Source organism: Lithobates pipiens, unplaced genomic scaffold, assembly GCF_037356315.1.
Source record: "Lithobates pipiens isolate NorthernLeopardFrog02 unplaced genomic scaffold, aLitPip1_a1.2 Scaffold_8, whole genome shotgun sequence".
NCBI lineage: Eukaryota > Metazoa > Chordata > Amphibia > Anura > Ranidae > Lithobates > Lithobates pipiens.
Window position 1 is genome coordinate 371,739,049 of NW_027507903.1, and position 22,033 is coordinate 371,761,081.

At 42.7% G+C, this 22,033-nt stretch overlaps 1 protein-coding gene across 3 annotated transcripts in view; it reads right to left on the reverse strand.

The window, feature by feature from the left end:
* Positions 1-22,033, reverse strand: part of KCNIP1 (potassium voltage-gated channel interacting protein 1) — a 568,743-nt gene that overhangs the window by 474,871 nt on the left and 71,839 nt on the right. Inside the window, exon 3 of one of the 3 annotated variants that reach the window (XM_077473562.1) lies at positions 9,807-9,851. The exons of the other annotated variants lie outside the window; for them this stretch is intronic. Coding sequence (XP_077329688.1) covers positions 9,807-9,851 — 45 coding nt within the window. The remainder of the gene's footprint in view (positions 1-9,806; positions 9,852-22,033) is intronic. 3 annotated transcript variants of the gene reach the window in all.

Here is a 22,033-nt window from a genome sequence, read left to right on the forward strand (position 1 = left end):
TGTCAATGATATGTTAATGACACCCCCAGATCCGTCCGCATATTGCAGTGCGATCTGCCGACTCGCACAGGAATCGGATCGCATGGTGTGAACCCCCATGCGATCCGATTCTGTTGCGGACCAAAAAAAGGGTCCCGTGCGAGTTTGCTGCGGGACCGATGCGAATTCAGCCATACTATCTGTATGGCTGTACTCGCATCGCTACGGAGATCGGATGTGATTTGCGGTGCGAATCACATCCGGATCTCCCCCTGCAGCAGTGTGAACCCAGCCTAAAAGCTACACATCATGCCGAGACCCAAAGAAATTCAGGAACAATTGAGAAAGAAAGTAATTGAGATCTATCAGTCTGGAAAGGGTTATAAAGCCATTTCCAAAGCTTTGGGAATCCAGCGAACCACAGTGAGAGCCATTATCCACAAATGGCGAAGACATGGAACAGTGGTGAACCTTCCCAGGAGTGGCCGGCCGCCCAAAATTACCCCAAGAGCGCAGCGACGACTCATCCAAGAGGTCACAAAAGACCCCACAACAACGTCCAAGGAACTGCAGGCCTCACTTGCCTCAGTTAAGGTCAGCGTTCATGCCTCCACCATCAGGAAAAGACTGGGCAAAAATGGCCTGCATGGCAGAGTTCCAAGGAGAAAACCACTGCTGAGCAAAAAGAACATCAAAGCTCGTCTCAATTTCTCCACAACACATCTTGATGATCCCCAAGACTTTTGGGACAACATTCTGTGGACCGATGAGACAAAAGTGGAACTCTTTGGAAGGTGTGTGTCCAAGTATATCTGGCGTAGAAGGAACACTGCATTTCATAAAAAGAACATTATACCAACAGTAAAATATGGTGGTGGTAGTGTGATGGTCTGGGGCTGTTTTGCTGCTTCAGGACCTGGAAGACTTGCCGTGATAAAAGGAACTATGAATTCTGCTGTCTACCAAGAGATCCTGAAGGAGAATGTCCGACCATCTGTTCGTGTACTCAAGCTGAAACGAACTTGGGTTCTGCAGCAGGACAATGATCCTAAACACACCAGCAAGTCCACCACCGAATGGCTGAAGAAAAACAAAATGAAGACTTTGGAGTGGCCTAGCCAAAGTCCTGACCTGAATCCTATTGAGATGTTGTGGTATGACCTTAAAAAGGCCGTTCATGCTCGAAAACCCTCTAATGTAACTGAATTAGGACAATTCTGCAAAGATGAGTGGGCCAAAATTCCTCCAGGACGCTGTAAAAGCCTCATTGCACGTTATCGCAAACGCTTGGTTGCAGTTGTTGCTGCTAAGGGTGGCCCAACCAGTTATTAGGTTTAGGGGGCAATCACTTTTTCACACAGGGCCATGATGGTTTGGATTTTTTTTCACCTTTAATAATAAACACCTTCATTTACAAATTGCATTTTGTGTTTACTTGTGTTGTCCTTGACTATTGTTTAAATTGGTTTGATGTTCCGAAACACTTAAGTGTGACAAACATGCAAAGGAACAGGAAATGAGGAAGGGGGCAAACACTTTTTCACACCACTGTAAGTGTGTTGAATTCAGACAAACAGCTCCAGGCAACAAAGTTGAAATACAAACATGATAGTAGTTTTACCTACCAAAGGATTCCTGTTTCTGTGTATTAATTTCTGAGATTTACTCAGTACTACCAGACAACACTGCCTGACTGGTGCTTTGAATCTTATTTATTGCAGTTAGGTCATGCAATTAAGTCCTCAACTTGCCACAAAGCCTAATGGCGCACAATCGGAATTTCGGCCAGCAAAAGACCGATGAGAGCTTTTCATCAGAAAATGCGACCGTGTGTAGGCTCCATCAGAATTTAGCTGGCCGAATTCCCGCCAGCAAAAATTTGAGAGCATGTTCTCTATTTTTCTGACGGAAAAAGTTGCTATCGGAAATTCCGATTGTCTGTAGCAATTCCAGTGCTCAAAATTACTACGCATGCCATGCTCAGAAGCATTGAACTTGATTTTCTCTCGGCTTGTTGTAGTGTGTCACTGCGTTCTTGACGGTCGGAATTTGGTGTGACCGTGTGTAGGCAAGACAGCTTGAGCAGAATTCCGTCTGGAAAGCCATCAGAGCTTTTTCCAACCATAATTCCATTCGTGTGTACGCGGCATTAGACTAAAGGAAGGAAAAAAGCAAAATGATGAAAAAGCAGAATGACGACTGCATCTCCCTGTGCACTAATTTCCTCCTGTGAGCAAGTTCACAATCAGAACATGAGCGCTGCAAAACACATGACTGGCTCCCTGTGCTGACCCTTGCTTTCACAGTCTGGCTTTTGCTGTACAGAAAATTGTGTAAACTGATGTCAATACAAATTCAAGCTTTTGCTTTAGTTGCTTTTAAAAATACACTTTTTACATCTGCCTAAAGTCATTTTTAAAAGGGACACAAAACAATATTCTTATTCTCCAAAAATAATCCATACACATCTATTACTTTATGGCCCTGAATACATACTTTTAGGGCACACATTACAGTGCCCTAAAAGCTATTGTAGCTTGATGAGTAATGGCTAATGTGTTAATAAAGAGTTCTGTTTATGTACAACTGATTATAACAATACTATTTGTTGCTTTCCAAACAACATTTTTATCAGTTGTACATGACTATTCATATTCCATTTAAAGAATCAAGCCACCAAACACTAGCAGTTAATAGGATATATGCTAGAGAGTTAAATCCCCAAACTATGTGTTATTTCTCATAGAATCTCTATTGTCAATATATTCTTTTGTACTTCAAATTTCATAATTGCACAAAATTGACATTACTATTTTTAAAGCTATAAAGCTATACTATGAAGTATGAAAGAAATAAAAAAATAAAAAGCAAGAGCACACAAAATTGCAATGACACAGAGCATTTCTAAGGGGGTGGATTCAATGAAAGAAACTAGGGCAAGATAATATCACAGCTGGAGTCCCTAAGAGATATGACTCAGCCCAACAGACTTAAAGTGTTTGTTAACCCAAAAAAAAAAGAAAATATATTTCCTGGTCCCTTAAAGCAGATCAAACAGTGCAGTGTTTGTGCTGAGTAATATGCCCCCCTCTAAACTGTAAAAAAAAAACCTCCCTGAACCTGCCACTTCCTGTATCCTGTATCCCCTCTCTATACTGACCACGAAAATCAGGGCTATTAAGCCCTGACCACCGTGGTCAGAGTGTGTCCCTCCATTATACGCAGCTGTTCTCTCTGCTCCCCTCTCTCCTCTTACTCCCTCCTTCCTGCCTGACAGCTCATGTCTGTGTATCTCTGTCTCCACCCCCACCCCCTGCTGCTAATAGCAAACTAAAAATGTTACATGTTCACTGCCAGCCCTCTATGCTATCCTGGCATAGCCAACTGCATTATTCTTTTATAAAATTGTACTGATTTAGCGCTGTCTTCAGCTGGTCATGTGAGTCTCGGCCAGTTTCCAGGGCTACTGTAGGAGGGGCTGAGGGGCCATGTGATCTCCCCGGCTGACGTCAGAGGAGCTGCCCCTCCTGCAGAAGCCATCCATCGGAGCTGTACAGAGGCCAAGGTCATGTGACCAGCCAGAAGACAGCTCTAAATAGGTATTCATAACGCTCATTTTTCAAAAAGACTAATGTAGTGAGCTATGCCAGCCTCTAATAGAGGGGCTGGCAATGTTTGAGTTATATGGCTTAACAAACCCTTTAACATAAAGTAAAAAATTTATTCTGAGTGGATTAAACCCTTTAGCTTAACGGGTTACAATTAAGAACACAGAGATGTGCTAAAAAAACAATTATGTGTCAACAGTTTACTAATTTTGTTTCAGCAAGCAAGCCCTTGTAGATTATTGTTGACACTAGCATTGAAGGGATGTAATGCATATACAGTAGATGTTCCACCTAGTGAACCATTACATGATGCCTGCTATCTTGTATAACTTACACATAGCTTGCATGTATCCTGCAGGATAGCCATTGTACAGTGTTATTACAGATAATTTCCCAGCAATACCGTTGTGTTTTACTACATCCTATAATGGTCTAGGGAGCGATGAATAAAGTGTTGCTCAGTTGGACATTTTAGCCATTTGTGGTCACTAGATGTGATATACATGGCCAAAAAAAGATCATCAAAGTACACCGGGCATGTGTAGCACATCCTGCTCTTCATCCCTGATGATGCCCTCTTTCCTTCCACTTGATGTCAGTTCACAGCTATGATAATGATAGCTGTCATTTTCTGTGTAAATACAACTCATATGACAAAACAACTGACACTAATTTATATATACACAGTTCAGATGCAAGATTGAGAGATGCAAAGTACATTTTTACATTTGTATATAAGCAGGGATGAGCTTCGATCTGATATGATGTCAGTTAAAGCAAACTGGCAAGTAACAAAAAAATTAACAAAATGTGTTAAAGTGTGTTTATTTTTATTTTGCTAACCATTAAAATATAAACGTATCTTCTTTTTTTTAAATTGTTTCTTTGCCCTACACAGAGTGAGAGGAACTTCCATTGTTCTTCCCCCTCCATGGCATTAGAAACCAGAAGCAAGCCAACTTGTAAAGCAGCCGGTCAAACAGATCTCAGTTTGATCGGCTGCTTTGTAGTGCAGAGGAGAGATCTGGGGTCTATAACACCCCAGATCTCACCATAAAAAAGTTCTGCCATGGCCCATGCTATTACAAAGGATTATGTTTAAAAAATTAATATTATCTTTTTTTTAACCTAGCATTAGTATTTCAAAGCTGTTTGTGTCGTCACTTCTGGTGAACCCTGCACTGTATAGCTAGAAGAGGGAAAAGCAACAGAGTCGGCTGCTACGACCTCTTACATTGTATAGTCCCACCAGTCTAGCATTGTAAAGATTAAATCATGGGAAATCAGAGAAAAGAATAAGAAAAGGGAGATGACGCCACCCTATTCTTTAGAACAAAATTGCTCATTTGAAGCAAAGTAAGCCTGCATCTGAATAGCAGGTATCCCCTGATGTCTCAACTTACCATAAGAGTTCTTGTCTGTGTCACTGCAGGCCCTGAATTTCTGAAAAGTCTGCATTTTTTTATAGCTCCCCAACCCCCTCCACTTCCCACGTGACAGTGTTCATGCCTAGGGCTAGGTTATTCAAGAACTAGGCATCAGATTCTTGGATGCAGTAGAAACTATACAAGTACAATACATCCTATTTCAATGGTTTTGCATTCAGAATCATGCAGGCAATTATAGGTAAGGTTTGAAACTAAATGGCACCTACTATGCAGCTAAAGGGCTACTTTGCTTTTCATGAGTGCTTTCATTTTCTTTTCTATTTTCAGTGTCCAGCACTTATTTTATCTGAATTCAATAAATACACTGCATATAATTTAATCTTTTGCTCTGTGTTTTTGTGTGTATACACCCTAGTGCACATCCATATCACATATAAGAAATTGCAAACATTCATTCATTAAACAATCCACAATAAGCGTGTTCATATGCATAAATTCCTTTAAAAGTTCACTTCCACAGTGCTTCTTGTTGATAGGAGTTGGAAGTCAACTTTCTGTGAACATGAATGTTTGCAATTTGTTATATGTAATATGAATGTGCACTAGGGTGGGGTGTATACACATAAAAACACTGGACTCAGCATTAGGGTATAGATTTATTTTATTCAGGTAAAATAAGAGCTGGGCACATTGAAAACACTGTTTGCATAGATAGGAGCAAAGTGGCTAAGTAAAGGCTTAAGATGTATTCACAACACAATTTTAACGCAGTGGTCACTTCAAGAACACACAGAATTTTTTTTTCCTGTGTGTCTCATTCACATTGCAACCCCGTCCAGAGCTGCAGTGAGATGTGATAAAATGCAGACATGCTTCATTTTATTGCAGCACACTGTACTGGGTCCCATGTCAATGTACAGCAGTGCAGCGTGTCGCACTGCTGTACAGAAACATGAATGAAGTGTACTTTTATACACTTCAAATAAAGTTTTTAGAAATACAGAAAAAAAGGGAGCTGTGCGTGATACACCCCCTGTTATCAATCTGCCCAGTGAGGTGGGAGAGAGCCAGGAGAGCTGCTGCTCTCCAACACAGCAATTGGATCTAGATCGGGCTCAGGTAAGTATAATGGAAGGCTGGGGGGGGGTTTAAACTTCAAGATTCTTCAGATTAATATTAGTAGGCTAGAAAAAACAGAAATTAAATTTGGAAATTAAAGTGATACTAAAGTCCTGTGTGTTTTTTTAGTTTAAAATAACAAACATGTTATGCTTACCTGCTCTGTGTAGTGGTTTTGCACAGAGCAGCTCCTGGCCCCTCCCTGCTGTTGAGTGCCCCCACAGAAAGTAGCTTGCTATGGGGACATCCAAGCTGAGCCACAGCTCCCCCAGACACTGAGCCACAGCACGGCCCCACCTCTTCCTCTCCTCAGTAGCTGACTGACTTTGATTGACAGCAGCATAAGCCAATGGTACCACACTGCTGTCTCAGCCAATGAGGAGGGGAGTCCCGGGCAGCCAAGACACTCCTGCAGCATCACTGAATCTAGATGGACCTCAGATAAATATTAGTCGGGGCTGAGGGAGGCTGCCGCACACAGAAGCATTTTTATAAGATAAAAACACTTTCTGCCTTTACAACTACTTTAATATATGATTTAAAATTCTGACCATAAATACACCATACACCTTTCACACCATACTGCACATAAAAATGCTTTGCATTTGTATGCATTCATGTGTGCTGCAGAGTGAATGAGGTACATAGAAAACTATTGACCTGCATTTATCCAGAAATGTGCAGGTAACTGGAAATGGTGCATTCCCTCAGGCATTTAGTACACACTGCAAGTTCCAGCGGCAAGAATCTGCAGATTCCTGCAGGTGAAATCACAGGCATGTGTGAAGAGCTACAAATGACTGTTTGTACAACCAGCGATTTTGGGCCAAGTGCTGGGTCATGAGAGAAATCAGGTAATTAAACAATAGAAAAGAAGGAGAGTTCTCCTACAAGTAGCACAGCACAGCAAGATCTTTTACAATACAAATCAACATGCTACTCACAAACATACGTCAATAGCAGTGCAACAGATGAGTACCGCATGCTACAGGGTTACAGCAGTCGGAAAAGGTCTGCTTCCTTTGTAATGGACAGGACCTCACAAGGATTTGGTCTCTTTGCTATTCAAGCCCAGCTCCTCTCCAGATTGTAGATATCACCTTTGCACCCATTCTCTCAGAGGGCCTCATGAAGGGGGGTCAATTTACAGCAGAACCTCACCCAAAAGGGGAAGTTCCACTTTTCTGCCTCCTCCCTCCCTCCTCTAGCACTTTTGGACATTTCAATTTTAGGGGGGGGTGTACCTAGTTTTTACAGGTACCTGCTCCCACTTCTGCTTACACTGCACAGGCTATCGGAGCGGAAGTTCACCCCTTTGTTTTACCTGCAGCCTTTTGGGACATTTCACAGGTCCCAAAAGGCTGCGTGACCATTCACAAACTGCAGAGCGGCTCATGCTTGTGCAGGTGAAAGCTGGCTGTGAAGCCTCAAGGAGTCACAACTGGCTTCCCTTAGTAAACATGGGGGCACCGGGGACTCGAAGACCAGCAAAGAATTGGACTGGGTAAGGATGGCACTGGATCTCTGGACGGGTACGTTTTCCTTTATTAAAAGTCAGCAGCTACACTATTTGTAGCTGCTGACTTTTAATTCTTGGGGGGAGACCTAAGTTCCTCTTTAAAGAGGAGTTCCCCTTAAAAAAATAAAAGTCAGCAGCTACAAATACTGCAGCTGCTGACTTTTAATAATCGGACACTTACCTGTCTCAGGGTCCAGCGATGCGGGGGAACGAAGCCCCGCTCCTTCCCCCCCTCCGCTCGGTGGTGCTGGCATTCTGACTGTGGGCACCTGGCTGTGGCTTCACAGCCGGGCACCCACTGTGCATGCGCGAGCGGCGCCACGATTGGCCGCGCAGTCATCTGGGACCTTTCACGTGTCCTAGATGACTGACAGGAGGGAGGGGGCAGAGCTGAGCCCTTCCTGTGCTGAGGGGAAGTGATGTCACCAGCCCAGGCACTGAAGGAGACAGACTACGAGGGACCCCCTAGCAACAGGCATTTAGAGGTGAGTTAAAAAAAAACATTTCCAAATATTTTTTTATTTATTTATTTTTTTTAGGAAATTTCTATGAGTTTTTTTTTTTCTGTGCAACACCACTTTAAGTTCCATTTACTGCTTTTTTTTACTGATATGTCTCTTCTTAAAAGTGGATGCATGATTTTTTTTCAGTGGGTGCAACAGGCTTAATATACATCAAGATCTGTGGCGAGAACAGCCACATTTTCTCTTAGGCCAATAACTCCTATTTAATGGGCAGTGATTCCTTCTCTGCAGCTTCATAGTAGTAAAGTTCATGGTAATGTGCTTCCCCCTCAGGATGGGGGACACCCAGCAGCATCAAATTGAATTTTTTTTTTTTGCATCACTTCTTAGGGCACAACAAGATGCCCACTCCACACAAAAGATCGCTGTTCAGCTCATTGAGACCACTAGGCCTCTACTTCTTCACCAATGTGCCACTGCCCTTGTAATTATGGAAAATCCATAAAACTAAAACGTTCAGAGCATGGATCATGGGAATTTTTTGGAAGCAGATAATGAGTAATGATATTATGTTTGGTCCTAGATTGATAATTTTTTTAATGTGTATGTCAGGGAAAAAAAATATTTATATAAATATGTAGCACATTCCTGCCATACATGCACATTTGCCCACATTTAATCCCTTTAATGACCCTCCAAGTGCAGAAAAATACCTGTTGATCTGCCAGAAATGCACTCAGCTCTAAATTCCCATGCTTTATGCTGACAACACATAGCATTTCTGTGTACATAATGAAGTCAGCCCTTCCAGTGTTTTTTTTGTTTTTTTTTACTAAACTGATCTGAATCCTCAACCCCACAAAATCGGGAAATATTGTTATGTAGTCCAAGATATGAACAGGGATGGCTATTTGCACCCCTTGAAATAACACAGGAACTGTGCACAGGACACAGGATAGCTCTTAATTTCTGACATGATCAACAGTTTTTTTTCCACTTATCCAACAGATATAACAGAGCGCTTTCAATGATATGTTTAACAGATGAAAAGGACGCTTTCAATGGTACAGAATGAAAGGAAGCAAATAAGAGAAGTTCAGTGTTAGAGTTTACATACACTTATGTTGAAAACCTTTTTTTCTGTTATATGATGATATTTTAAGGACAGTGTTGCAAGGCTAGGGTCCTGGATACAAAGCCCACAAGAAACACTGACTGCATAGTTTTTGTATGTTATCCCAATGTCTGTGTGTTGTCTATTGAGGTGTCCCAACTTCGGGCCACAGCCCAAAATTGTATTGGCAGTTTTAATGCCATCTAAGTTAGCCCTAGTCTGAATTTTCTTACCTAGCATTCTATTTTTTGGTGGAAATTAAGGCATAAATAAGGCAAACGTTCAGTTGGCCTAAACTTGATGTCAACGGGTGTATACAGTATGTAAATATAAGCATATGATATTTTATTTTACACACATTTTTGACACATAATAAAAATCCACATATTAAGCTTTATGATGATTATTTCATAAACTTTTATGTTTATTGCTGCTGTATGTTGTTGTATGATGGTGTCCTGAAGTGTATGTAGACCTACAAAGATCTACACTGTAGAATGCAACATGAAAAGCTTTTGCATAGCAATGAATTTATACAAATGGTATCCATAGAGCATGTGGTGATTCTGAAGCCAATGCTTAAGCCAGTAAGTCAGAAACAGAAAGATCCATTACCTGACTTATTTTGTCGAGGAGCGTAGTCCATAACATACAGCTGACCTGTAAAAGAAATAATGTATAGTAGAGAGTTCTCATATGGTATAGAACTACGCGGTCCGGTATACGCAAGACATTTGTCATGTGAATTGAAAAGATGAAAAGGGGGGGGGGGGTTGGCGACAATGTTAAATCATGTATGCATTTACAGTATTTGGATTTTTAACAGGCCTACATCAATACTGAAAATGTTTAAAAACATGCATGCAGTACTTAGTTCCGTTGTTACTTGCTTAATGGTATCCCAAAGATTTACTAAGCGTATTACTGCCAAATATCTTAGCATGGCTTAAAAAAGGTGTTCTCATCAATGCAATATGAAGTTGTAAGAATGAGAGTGATCGTTAAACATAGGCAAATCATCCAAAATCAGCTTCACAGGTAGCTTGCCTATAATAGTTTTCACCAGGTTTGACTTTGCCTTTTTATTCTGGCTTTATTTTTTTCATTTTTTTTTTCACATCACCATTACAGTGTGTTACAATGTTTGCTGTTTATCAATGAGATCATTATTCAGACCATGGAAGTTGTAGCAAGGTGACCTTCAAAATTCTAAAACTTTATTGGTCTAATGAATTTGCATGGAATTGATGCATTTAAGGCCATTTAAGGCTACAAGCTCCAGAATAAAGATATTGGGGAACTTTCCTCACCTGAAAGGGGTCACTGAGAGTAGAGAAGACCAGAAACTGAATGAAAAAGATAAAATATCTTTTGGATATTCTTTTTTTTATTTAAAGACTGGAAGTCTCTTAATTTTACATAAATGTTTTTGCTTCTTTTAGATCAGGTTTCACATATTTGTGAAACAAGATCATACTGTGGGGCATACAAGCAGGCTTTAATGTAAGAAGGGTCACAAATGCTTGCTATGTTTTTTTTGCGCCTTTAGAAGATCTATGCATATTGCAGATTGGTTTACAGATTAGATGATATTTGAAAATCTAATTGGCCTGGCCAAGGCTCAACCTCAATGGTGATTTGACTTTCTGACATTAATACATTTGACTTTGCATTTCCAGATATCATTTTATCTATTAGCAAATGCATGCAAGTTCTGAGTACAGGATGGATTGTGATTAGTAGACTTCAATATTTGGATGGAAAATTCAGTAAAATATAAAGAGCTCTTTGTGCCATCCTACTCTACAGAGCCTTTTCTCTTCAACAGAATTTAGGCTTTTTTTTAATGTGGTTCCTCTTTTTCAATGATGATCATTGTGTATGCCTTAACCACTTAAGCCCCAGACCAATTTGCAGCCAAAGGACCAGGCCCTTTTTGCGATTCGGCACTGCGTCAATTTAACTGACAATTGCGCGATCGTGCGACGTGGCTCCTAAACAAAATTGCCGTTCTTTCTTTCCCACAAATAGAGCTTTCTTTTGGTGGTATTTGATCGCCTCTGCGGTTTTTATTTTTGCTCTATAAACAAAAATAGAGCGACAATTTTGAAAAAAATGCAATATATTTTACTATTTGCTATAATAAATATCCCCAAAAAATATATAAAAAAAAAACATTTTTTTTCTTAGTTTAGGCGTATTCTTCTACATATTTTTGGTAAAAAAAAATCACAAATTAGCAATTATTGATTGGTTTGGGCAAAAGTTATAGCGTTTACAAAATATGGGAAAGTTTTATAGCATTTTTATTAATATTTTTTTTTTTTTACTAGTAATGGCAGCGATCATCGATTTTTATTGTGATTGCGACATTATGGTGGACACATCGGACATTTTTGACACATTTTTGAGACCATTGTCATTTATACAGCAATCAGTGCTATTTAAATGCACTGATTCCTGTGTAAATGACACTGGCAGTGAAGGAGTTAACCACTAGGGGGCAGTGTAGGGGTTATGTGGGACGTTATGTGTTTTTTTATTGTAGGGGGCGTGGCCTGGCATGTGACATCACTGATCGTCTTTCCCTATAAAAGGAAACAGGCGATCGGTGACAGCCACACTAGGAAGCACGGGGAGAGGTTTGTTTATACAGACCTCTCCTCGTTCTTCAGCTCTGTGACCCGATCGCGGGACACTAGCGGCCGCTGGTCCCGCGGCCACGCTCACGGAGCTCAGGACCGGGTCGGGAGCACGCCGCCGGCTGGCTCCCGAACCAAGGCCGGGCAATTAAAGAGCAACATACAGGTACGTGATTGTGCCCAGCCGTGCCATTCTGCTGACGTATATCGGCGTGAGGCGGCCCTTAAGTGGTTAAAATAAATTTTTGATGTGAAATTATTATTTTTTTCATTTTCTCTTGAACCTTAAAGTGGATGCAACCCCTCAAATATACCCAGTGATGTGAACAGCCTCAGATGATAAACAGGGATGAAACGAATCTCCCTACATAAGTTTTACATGCATATGTGCTGTCTTCAACTTTATATACTATTAAGAAATATTTAGATCATGATTTTCTCCTCCTGTTTAACACACAGCCAAGACAACTGATTGGAGGAAAGGCACACACCCCCTCTCCACATAGGCATAGACTCTCAGAGGTGTTCTATGACACGGCAAGCTGCCTGCTAATTTATTTATAGCAACTTCCCTGACACAAAATTCAGCCTACTTTTATCTCATGTATTGGAGAGTTATCAGGCTGATAACAGAAGAACGGAGCAGGAGAAAGCCACGGAACACAGAGCAGTAAGAAAAACACTGCAGATATACATGTCCAGCTCATATTTCATGAATTAGGTTTACACGTACTTCAGTGTTGAATATACAAACATGTAGACGAACCATCTAGTTGCTGTCTGCATGTCTAAAAAAATTCAGTATCTGGAATGCATGTTAAACATCCAAAATATTGAGAGATCCAATGGATTTTGTCATAAGAACCCCCCTCCCCCCATTGCAGCATGTGTGAATCATTGATTTAAAGGTTACCACAATGGTTGTTGCCAGTAGCAACACCCTTACTGACAAGGGGTCTGAACAAATTAAATAAAAGAGCACTAGGATATAAATATGTTTCTATACAGGAGTGAATCCTGCTTCTTCCACATCTATTAAAAGCATCAGCAGTGGCACAATCACCAGCAGTAATTATTGCAGCTTGTGTAACATATTTTTCTTCATGTTGCAGCCACAGACATGCATAGAGGTGCTGGACTATGGCCATATTCAGCAATTTGAAAGCCATTGTTCATTTTGATTACTCCATGGTCCTTGAATCTATACCAACCATATTAGGTCTGCAGGATGAACGAGTAGCCCAGATTGGCTCATTTTGCCATATAGGTGTGTCCTTGCCTAGCCTCCTGTTTCCTATTGAAGAGGATATTTAGCACAGCATTATCATCCAGATGTGTTGATGAAGGGAAAAGAAAATTGTATATTAATGGGGTGGGTTCTTTATATAAAAGGTGCAATTGATAGAATGTCTTTTACTTGGAGATGTTGTTAGAACAGACCTTGGAATGTGTTGTGCTTGGAAAACCCTGTTGTGCAGTGTTGGACAGACAGTCTTCTAACATTGTACAGTGAGACATTTCAGGCTATGGCTTGAGATTAGGCTGTTCCAAAATAACAGAAATGATTGTCATCAATTTTGTTTGGGTACAACGTCGCATGACCACGCAATTGTCAGTTAAAGCGACACAATGCTGTATCACAAGAAAAGGCCTGGTCAGGAAGGGGGCAAATCCTTCCGGGACTGAAGTGGTCGAATACAGTGCCATGATCTTTATATATAAATAGAAGGGAAGGCAATTAAACATTGTAAGTTTAGTATCTGAAAGAGCCAGTGATAAATATTTTCTAAGAAAATGTGAAGATGAGCTGAGGGATGTGTGCTCTGAATAGGGACTGGCAGCACCTTGCCTGTCTCTTCCCCCATCAGTGGGTCTAAAATAAAGTTATATAATGAATGTGGAAAGGAATGTTTTATTTACAAGTAATAAACTTCAGCTTTGAATGCTTACTTGCATTTTCTTTCACATTTAATATGCCTTTAAACTTACTAAAAAAATGTAACCGCTACTGGGCAGTCAATTCCCTAGTGGGACCTCCTTTTTTTGGCATGTCATAGTCCTTCTGTCATGGTTATGCAATAAGAGTTTGTCAGCTTACCTGTCTCCATGTGTTCATCTCTATATGAACACCCAACTCTCTCCTGACTGCTTTTATATTCCCTCCTCTAGCATGGCTCCACCCTAGCTCCTATCAGAGAACTCTATATTAACCTGTGCACTGCAGGCCAACCTTTGTGTGTTTGTCTCCCTGTTTCCTGCCTGCTGGGCTCTACATTTGTTTCTGTTACCGAGCTTGGCGTGTTCTCTACTATTCTTGTCTGCTCGTGACCATGACCTTTTGGCATTTCCTAGACTATCCCTGTTTGCCTGTGACCCTGAAACTTGGGCGTGAACTCTGTTGTCCTTGTCTGCTTGTGGCCCCAACCTTGGCTTATTCCCTTACTATGCCTATTCTCCTGTTGCCTACTGTGGGCAAGAGCTGGGGGACCCTGAGGGTTGCGACCTGGAGCCAGTTGCAGCCCAGTCCATCCTCACCACTAGGGGCTCTGGTGAACACCTGCTGGCTCTCAGACTCCGCGCCATAGGGAATCTTACACTCTAACCCCCGGTGGGATCCGTCTTGGTGTTCCAGTGGCCCTGCCTTCCTTACCACCTTGACTTCGATTCACAGCAGTCAGCTGTAGGATCCACTACCCTGCGGTGCACTCCTGATCTCAATGGTGTGCATCTGTCACCCAGCCTCAAGGTGACCTGACACCTCCAACTTCTGGCAATATCTTTCATAACAGAAAATTGTATCAAATACTTAACGTAATGTTCCTTTCCTGCATACTAGTGATAGAGCTCCGTCTCTTGACCACTCCCTCTGGACCAGTGAATAGCATAAAAAAAAAAGAGTAGCTACCCCCCCCCCCCCATTCTTTCTAACAAGCCACATACCGAAAAGTACAGGGTGGGCCCATACGCTACCATGGTTTGGTGTCAAGAAAGGAAAATTACGGTAAGTATTTGATACAAATTTCCGTTTTCCTGACGCCAATATGGCAGCATACTAGTGATAAAGAACTAGCTGCTAGGGTGGGTTCTGCTTGCCAAATCAATTTTTCAATTAGGATGGGACAGAAGACTAAATAGTCTCTCCTCCAAAGTCCACTGTTGACAAGGCACCTGGGTCTACTCTGTAATGTTTTAAAAGGTATGTTGGGACAACCATGATACCTCTCTACAGAGGAAGTTCAGAACAGCTGCCACCTGAGGTGCAGTAGGATCAAAGTCTCGTCCTGCCAAGAAAAACGTAACTTGTCTCAGATTTTTTTTAGCAGAGTGGCTTCTAGCACTCAACAGTAGAGATCACTCTAGAGCAACTCTGGAGCAACCTAGGTTCTCCAGCCTCCCCTTTTAGTTGCAATGCTTGCATCCACAGTCTGCATATGTTCGGAAGAGAATTAGCTGCTGTATCCTGAAGTGAATGTCCAGGGAAAACCAAGGTCTTTGTGGCCAATATGGAGGAATGGCTATAACCGTGTTCTCTATCGACAGCCTCAAGAAGAATCTCTTTATGAGAGATGTTGGAGAAAATATATAGGCTCGATTGCAGTTCCAGGGAGAGACCAGAGCATCTGTTCCCTCTGCCTAGGGTTCTTTAGTCATGTTAGATATCACACAATTTAGTTATCGCTGTGGGAAGCAAAGAGGTCTGTCTGTGATAGGCCCCACATGTGGACCAGCAGGGAGAAGATCTGAGGTGTAAGGCCCACTCGTGATCTGGGAAGCTTGCATGATAGTCAGTTTGCCTGTGTGTTCAGTTTCTCTGGAAGGTAAACTGCTCTCAGAATTTGTAGGTGATTTTCTGCCCCAGGCATTATGGGTTTCACCTCTTTCAATTACATATTGCTGTAAGTTCCTCCCTGGTGTTGAATGTAGGTAACTACTGCCAGCATTGCCCTGGTCGACCGCCTGATTGAGTCTATGACCGCCTCTCCAATAGAGTTTGACTACACATTCATTTCAGCTAGGGCCTGAATTTTATCAGCTATAGGGATTCCCTCTTTAACTGCTACCTCTATATCCTGGGTCCAGAACCATCGAACACTAGCCACCGAGGAAAGGGCCATTGCCAGATGACAGATACCCCTGGCTACCTCTTTACTAGACTAGTGCCACATCTTTTATAGGCCGGGGTTCAAGTGATTCTAAATCTAATTCCTGACAAGGATAAGACTTGAATAAACAATTGAAGGAGAATCTAAAACTAAAATAATAAAAAAAGTATTCATTTTTTTCCATGAACAGAAAAAGAATTGCCATTTTGAAGAAAGGGGAAATAGAACCTTGTCTTTTACCCCTGTAATGGCTTACTTGACTGCCTGGGTAGATGGTTCTAAGAAGAAGCACTGGGTGGCCACTTTCGCCCAATAGGGACACCATGGAGGACCCAGGCAGTGCAGCATGGATCCCCACCCAGGCAAGCAAGAGGGCGACAAAAAAAAAATGTAAACTATAAAAAAATGGACACAAAATGAACCAAGAAAGAATGAACAATGACAAAGGTAAAGGGAAAACATACATGGGGATAAATAAATAAAGGGAAAGGCAACCCTGGGTGGTACAAAAGACCAAAAGAGAGAAGGAATTAAATAGCTGCCCCCCCCCCTCCAAACCCCAGACTCCAGGCACTTACGTAATGGCAGATTTAGTTCCTAATGAGGAAACACTGCAGGCCCCATCAAGACTCCAATACTACAATGAGCAAATAGAGGGACATAGTAGTGCTTACTGTTTACTTGTGCATTAAGTTTTGAGGAAAAACAGAAGAATGGGGGGGGGGGGGCGGCTAGCTACTCCTTTTTTATGCTATTCACTGGTCCTGAGGGAATGGTCAAGAGGCAGAGCTCTATCACTAGTATGCCGACATGTTGGTGTCACGAAAACCTTTTATGTAGTTGCCAAAGAATAAGCAAGGGGTGATATTATACACTGTAAACTGAGTGACAGCTCTGAGTCTGCTAAGGATGTTGGTATCACATCCAAGATGGCTGTACCCAACAGCAGCCTCAAGTCTTTTGGATATCTACAAAATAGTCTTTTACAATGAAAATAACATGTGAAAAATAAAGCAAATGTTGTATTATGAAAAATATACAGTATTTTTTCAAATTATTCTGGTGACAGGGACTCTCTAAGAAGCTGGCCCAGACTGCACACATTGCGTTCTGTGCTGTTAGTGTTACTTTCAGAGTATCCTTAAAAAATATTTGTTGTCATCTGCACTTGAAACCTGATGCATCTGCTGCAATATCTGGGGCCTCTAGTGCCACAATGAGTAAGACCAAGCGAAGGCTTAAACCTCCCCTACTCCCATTCCTCAATCTCCAGTAACATCTTTTAATGGGCAGGTGTTTCTGTCACATATACAGGGAGGGAAAAGGTATTTGATCCGCTGCTGATTTTGTACGTTTGCCCACTGACAAAGAAATGATCAGTCTATAATTTTAACCAGTTCTGGACTGCCCATCGCACATTTACTGCAGCGGAGCTGCCCGGTTGCATGAAACAACAAACCTGTGGGGGGCGTGTGCAGTGATGGGACTAGTTTAAGAATGGATCAATCTACAGGTCCAGGCCAATCATTTATGGCCTGGACCTGCTGATCGGTTCTGCACAGTAAATGATCTCCTCTCCTAGAGCCCTTTTCTGTTCCAGCGTGAGGGGAGATAGCATCAATCCTGAGTAAAAGCACAACACTGACACCAGGATACACAGGCACATTTACCGCTGATCCCCCCCCCATATTTAGCCCATTCACTCCCTGTCACAGTGTCACTAAGTACAGTGTTCATATTTTCACTGATCACTGTAGTGGTGTCATGGGGGACACTTGTCTGCGTCAGTGTCAGTCTTATACATATTCCCTAATAAAGTTTAACCCCCTGATCCCCCCCCCCACTTAACCCTTTCACTCCTTGTCACAGTGTCATTAGTACAGTGTACAGTTTTGTCTTCTGATCACTGTATTAGTATCACGGGTGACGCCAGTTAGCGTCAGCTTCAGTAGGCGTCAATCCTAGACAGTATAGAATTTTAATACTTGATTGCTAGTAACACTAGCACACACACACTATATACCCCAATAGTATAGTGTTCCCATAAATGCAGCATTAGCAGAATCAGCCCTGACACCTGCCAGCACCTGCGTTTAGCCCCTCTGCCCCCCCCCCCCCCAAAACAAGTGCAGTATCAGTAGATCACTGTCAGTTCTGATACACTGCACACAAAACCCCAGAGTTAGAGTCACGCCTGATCTCTGCTAGCACTAGCAGTTACATTTTTTTGTACCAGTCCAAACAGTCCTCGACAACCAGGTGCTTTTTTACCTGTGAATCACACTAGGTACCTGTAAATGTAGTGCCCTGTAGAGGCCTACAGGATACTCAGAATGACAAGGGACGTCTCCCTGTCAATCAGAATCAGATTCAGGCTCAGTATACGAACCTGTCGAGAGCAGCAGCAGATAGCTCTGATGACGGTGCAAAGGTCAGGCATACCCGACACCGTTCCTCTGTTTCTGAGGTGCAACAATCGCATGGTTCTCGTATGCAGCAGAGAGTCAGTGCCAGTGCTGCTCAACCTTCTGGTGAACTGGCAAGCACCAACAGCCTAGTACATCCTGGTTGTAGACAAACCAGCACTGCAGTAACACTTGGTGACCTGGCGAGTCCCATAAGTGCAGTTCAAGCTGGTGTGGTGGCTAGCACAAGTAGTGCCTCACAGCCACCAAGAATTCGAATAAAGGCTCGTAGAGCCCATAGTGCCCTTCCTGATGTGTTTGCAAATTCTGATTGGCAGCTCACCACTTCTGCAGCACCCGTACTTCCCCCATTTATTGACTTTTAGAAGCTGTTTTTCACAGAAGATCTTTACAAATCTATTGTAGACCAAGCAATTTTTACGCTTGTCCATTTATCGCCGCAAATCCAAATTTGACCCTTGCTAGAGAATTTGGCTGCAAACTTTCTTTACTTCCCCCATTCACTGACCAACCCGAAATTCAGGTGGAAACAGCAAATTTAACTGCCTTTGGCTTTTATAAGCTGTTTTTCATGGAAGATCTATACAGATCTATTGTGGACAAAGCAATTCATATGATGATTAATTTATCGCCGCAAACCCAAATTTGACCCAGACAATTTGCATGAAAACCTATCAATGTTTCCAAATTTAGGACCTTTCTGGGCCTATTCCTCATCATGGACATTACTAAAAAGGGTGAGTTATGGTCATATTGGTCCACTGACCCAATTCACCATATGCCCGTGTGTCAGACCTATGTACCTGACAGGTGAGCCCGAGATAGCAGGGGAAGGTCTCCCTCATGGGTCTGGTTCACAGCCTCTGGTAGGATGGACAGGTGGCACGGGAGCGCAGACGGGTATGAGAGCCTGGCGGGTTAGATGCTGGAGAAGAGATCCAACGGCTGGGTTCGGACAGGTAGATAGACTCTCACAGCTGGATGCAGGAGCAGATGCAAACAGGAGAAGGTGAGCAGGTCCAGCCACAGGCACAGATGACAGCAGGCAGACGGTGCAGAATAGGGATGAGCAAGTTCAAGTCCAGATCACAAGCAGGGTAGGCAACAGGCGGGCAGCGTGGTACAAAGGAGCGGGCAGATGCGAGGTCAGAGACAGGCCGAGGTCAAAGGCAGGCAGCAGACAGGATAATCCAAGGGATAAGCCAGGTAAACAGGAGGTCAGGAACACAAGCAAAGTCACACGTAACAGGGCACAGGAAGCTGCAGATCGGACAGCACTGAGCACACCGCGGGGGAACACCTAAGTAGGCCGATTGGCGCCAACGCGCACCGACGCACGTGCAAGCGCACCCGCACGCGTACGCGCACCCGTATGTGCACACGCGCGCCCGCACAGCCGCGCGCACCAGCACACACCGACGCCCTGCAGCGCGCCCAGTGACACGTCCGCTACAGGCAACTCTCTGACACCGTGTTCTCTGCTGCCATGGCCAGGACTAGATACAAGCAACTCTTGTGGTTTATGCACTTCGACAATGAACTCTGTCATCCTTGGGGTGATCCTGGATATGATTGGCTCCCCAAAATTCAACCCCTCGTAAACCACTTTAACCAAAAATTTGCAGCCTTGTATATCCCAGATATGGGGACAAAATGTATATGCTCTGTGACAGGGCAACAGGCTATAAATGCAGTTTCCTGGTTTATGACAGAAAATATAGCAATGTGGAGCCCCCCCAACTGCCCAGATTACATAAGGAGCAGTGGCAAGATTGTTTGGGACTTGTTATCACACTTATTTTACAGGGGGTACCATTTATACGTTGGCAATTTTTACACAAGCATTGCATTTTTTAGACACCTCTCTCAAATAGGAATTGGCGCATGTGACACAGTGTGATCTAATCACCAGGGCTTCCCCCAACAGCTTGTAAACAACCCAAATTGAGGTGGAAGGACAAACAGAACATTTTCGTTCTTTCTTCCATTCACCAGATATGACTGTCCAAACTGTAACGGTGACTGGTGTTGTTGAGAAGCCCCTCTGTGTCCACAAATACAACCTTAAAATGGGAAGGGTGAACTTCAACAACCAGATGATAGGGCTGTACTTGATTGCCCATAGGGCAAAAAATGTGTCTGTATACTTATTCAAATTGGTTCTGTTCAACGCTTATGTACTATACAAAATTCCAGGAAGAGATCATCACAGCCCTTTTGTATCCAGAAGGTGCTGTGGCCCAATTTCTTAATCCACATGCAGTTAGCCAGCTGCATGAGAGGCATTTTCTGGATTTCCTCCATGGTACCCTTACCCAAAAAGCACCCCAAAGAATATGTTGTGCCTGTGGTAAACGCTGACATAGGAATGACACTTGCTATTTTTGTCCCTCCTGTCCTGGTGACCCTGGTCTCTGCATCAGGGACAGTTTCTGTCGCTACCACATACTAGTGGAGTATTAGTATAAGGTACAGCACGGCACAGTCTAGGGTGCACTTTCACACAGGGTCTCAAAAGATGTTAGATGGCTATCGCATTTTGAGAGACCCTAGCCTGGAACATCCAAATTTTTTTTTTACAGTTACAAAAAAATATATAAAATAAACCTCCCAAAAAAAAAAAAAAGCCAAAAATAGTTGTTATTTTATTGAGTTAATGTTTTGTTCTTTACACTATACTGTATTTTTTTATTGTTACTGTGTTTTTTTATTGTTAACCATTGTTTGATTTGCAGATATGCCATTCTACTGTTTTAGTGTACTGTATACTATTATATTGTAGTGTTTTATTTATACTGTGTTTTATTGTTAACCATTGTTTGCTTTGCAGGTACGCCATTCAGCTGCAGCACTAATTTGTTTATTTTGACAGTAAGGCCGCGTACACACGCGCGGACTGTTCGCCCAACTTTGTCCGTCCAACAGTTTCGGCAAACAGTCCGCTCAAACTTAGCATGGACGGACATGGCCACACACGACGGACGAACAGTTTGCTGAAACCGTGCGCGATGACGTGAACGGCACGTACGACGGGACGAAAAATACGACGTCCTATACACTGCATTATAGCTTTCGGCGTGAAAATCCTTTCTGAGCATGCGCGCAACTTTGTTTGACGAACAAGCCTACACACGAGCGGACTGTTCGCTGAAACAAGGTTTCAGCGGACAGTTTTACGGAATTTCCGAAAAACCTTGTCCGTCCAACTGTCCGCTGAAACTGTCCGCTGAAAGCCCACACACGAGCGGACTGTCCGCCCAAACACTGTTCAGCGGACAAAGTTGGACGAACAGTCCGCCCGTGTGTACGCGGCCTAACAGGTTTTGTTCTCACAATACGTAAATCAGCCACCCCTGTGCTGTAGGAGGTGATTTCACGAATGCAGTTAAAAAAAACAGATAAATGCCGAAGCATAGGGGCTGGGGTGGATAGAGGGTGGATCGCCCCTATGCTTCAGCATATATTTTTTCACTTTTCTTGGCAGAGATTTCTTCATCCACATCGATCAATGTGAATGGAGGAATCTGTTAGGTATTTTTCTTCATTCAGCCCATGGGCTGAACGAAAAGAAAAGAACGGTGCATGTATGCCCATTATTAGTACTGGGTGGATGCAGGGCGGTATTCTAATGGTGGGCATACCACATACTTTTTCGATTTCACATCAATCAA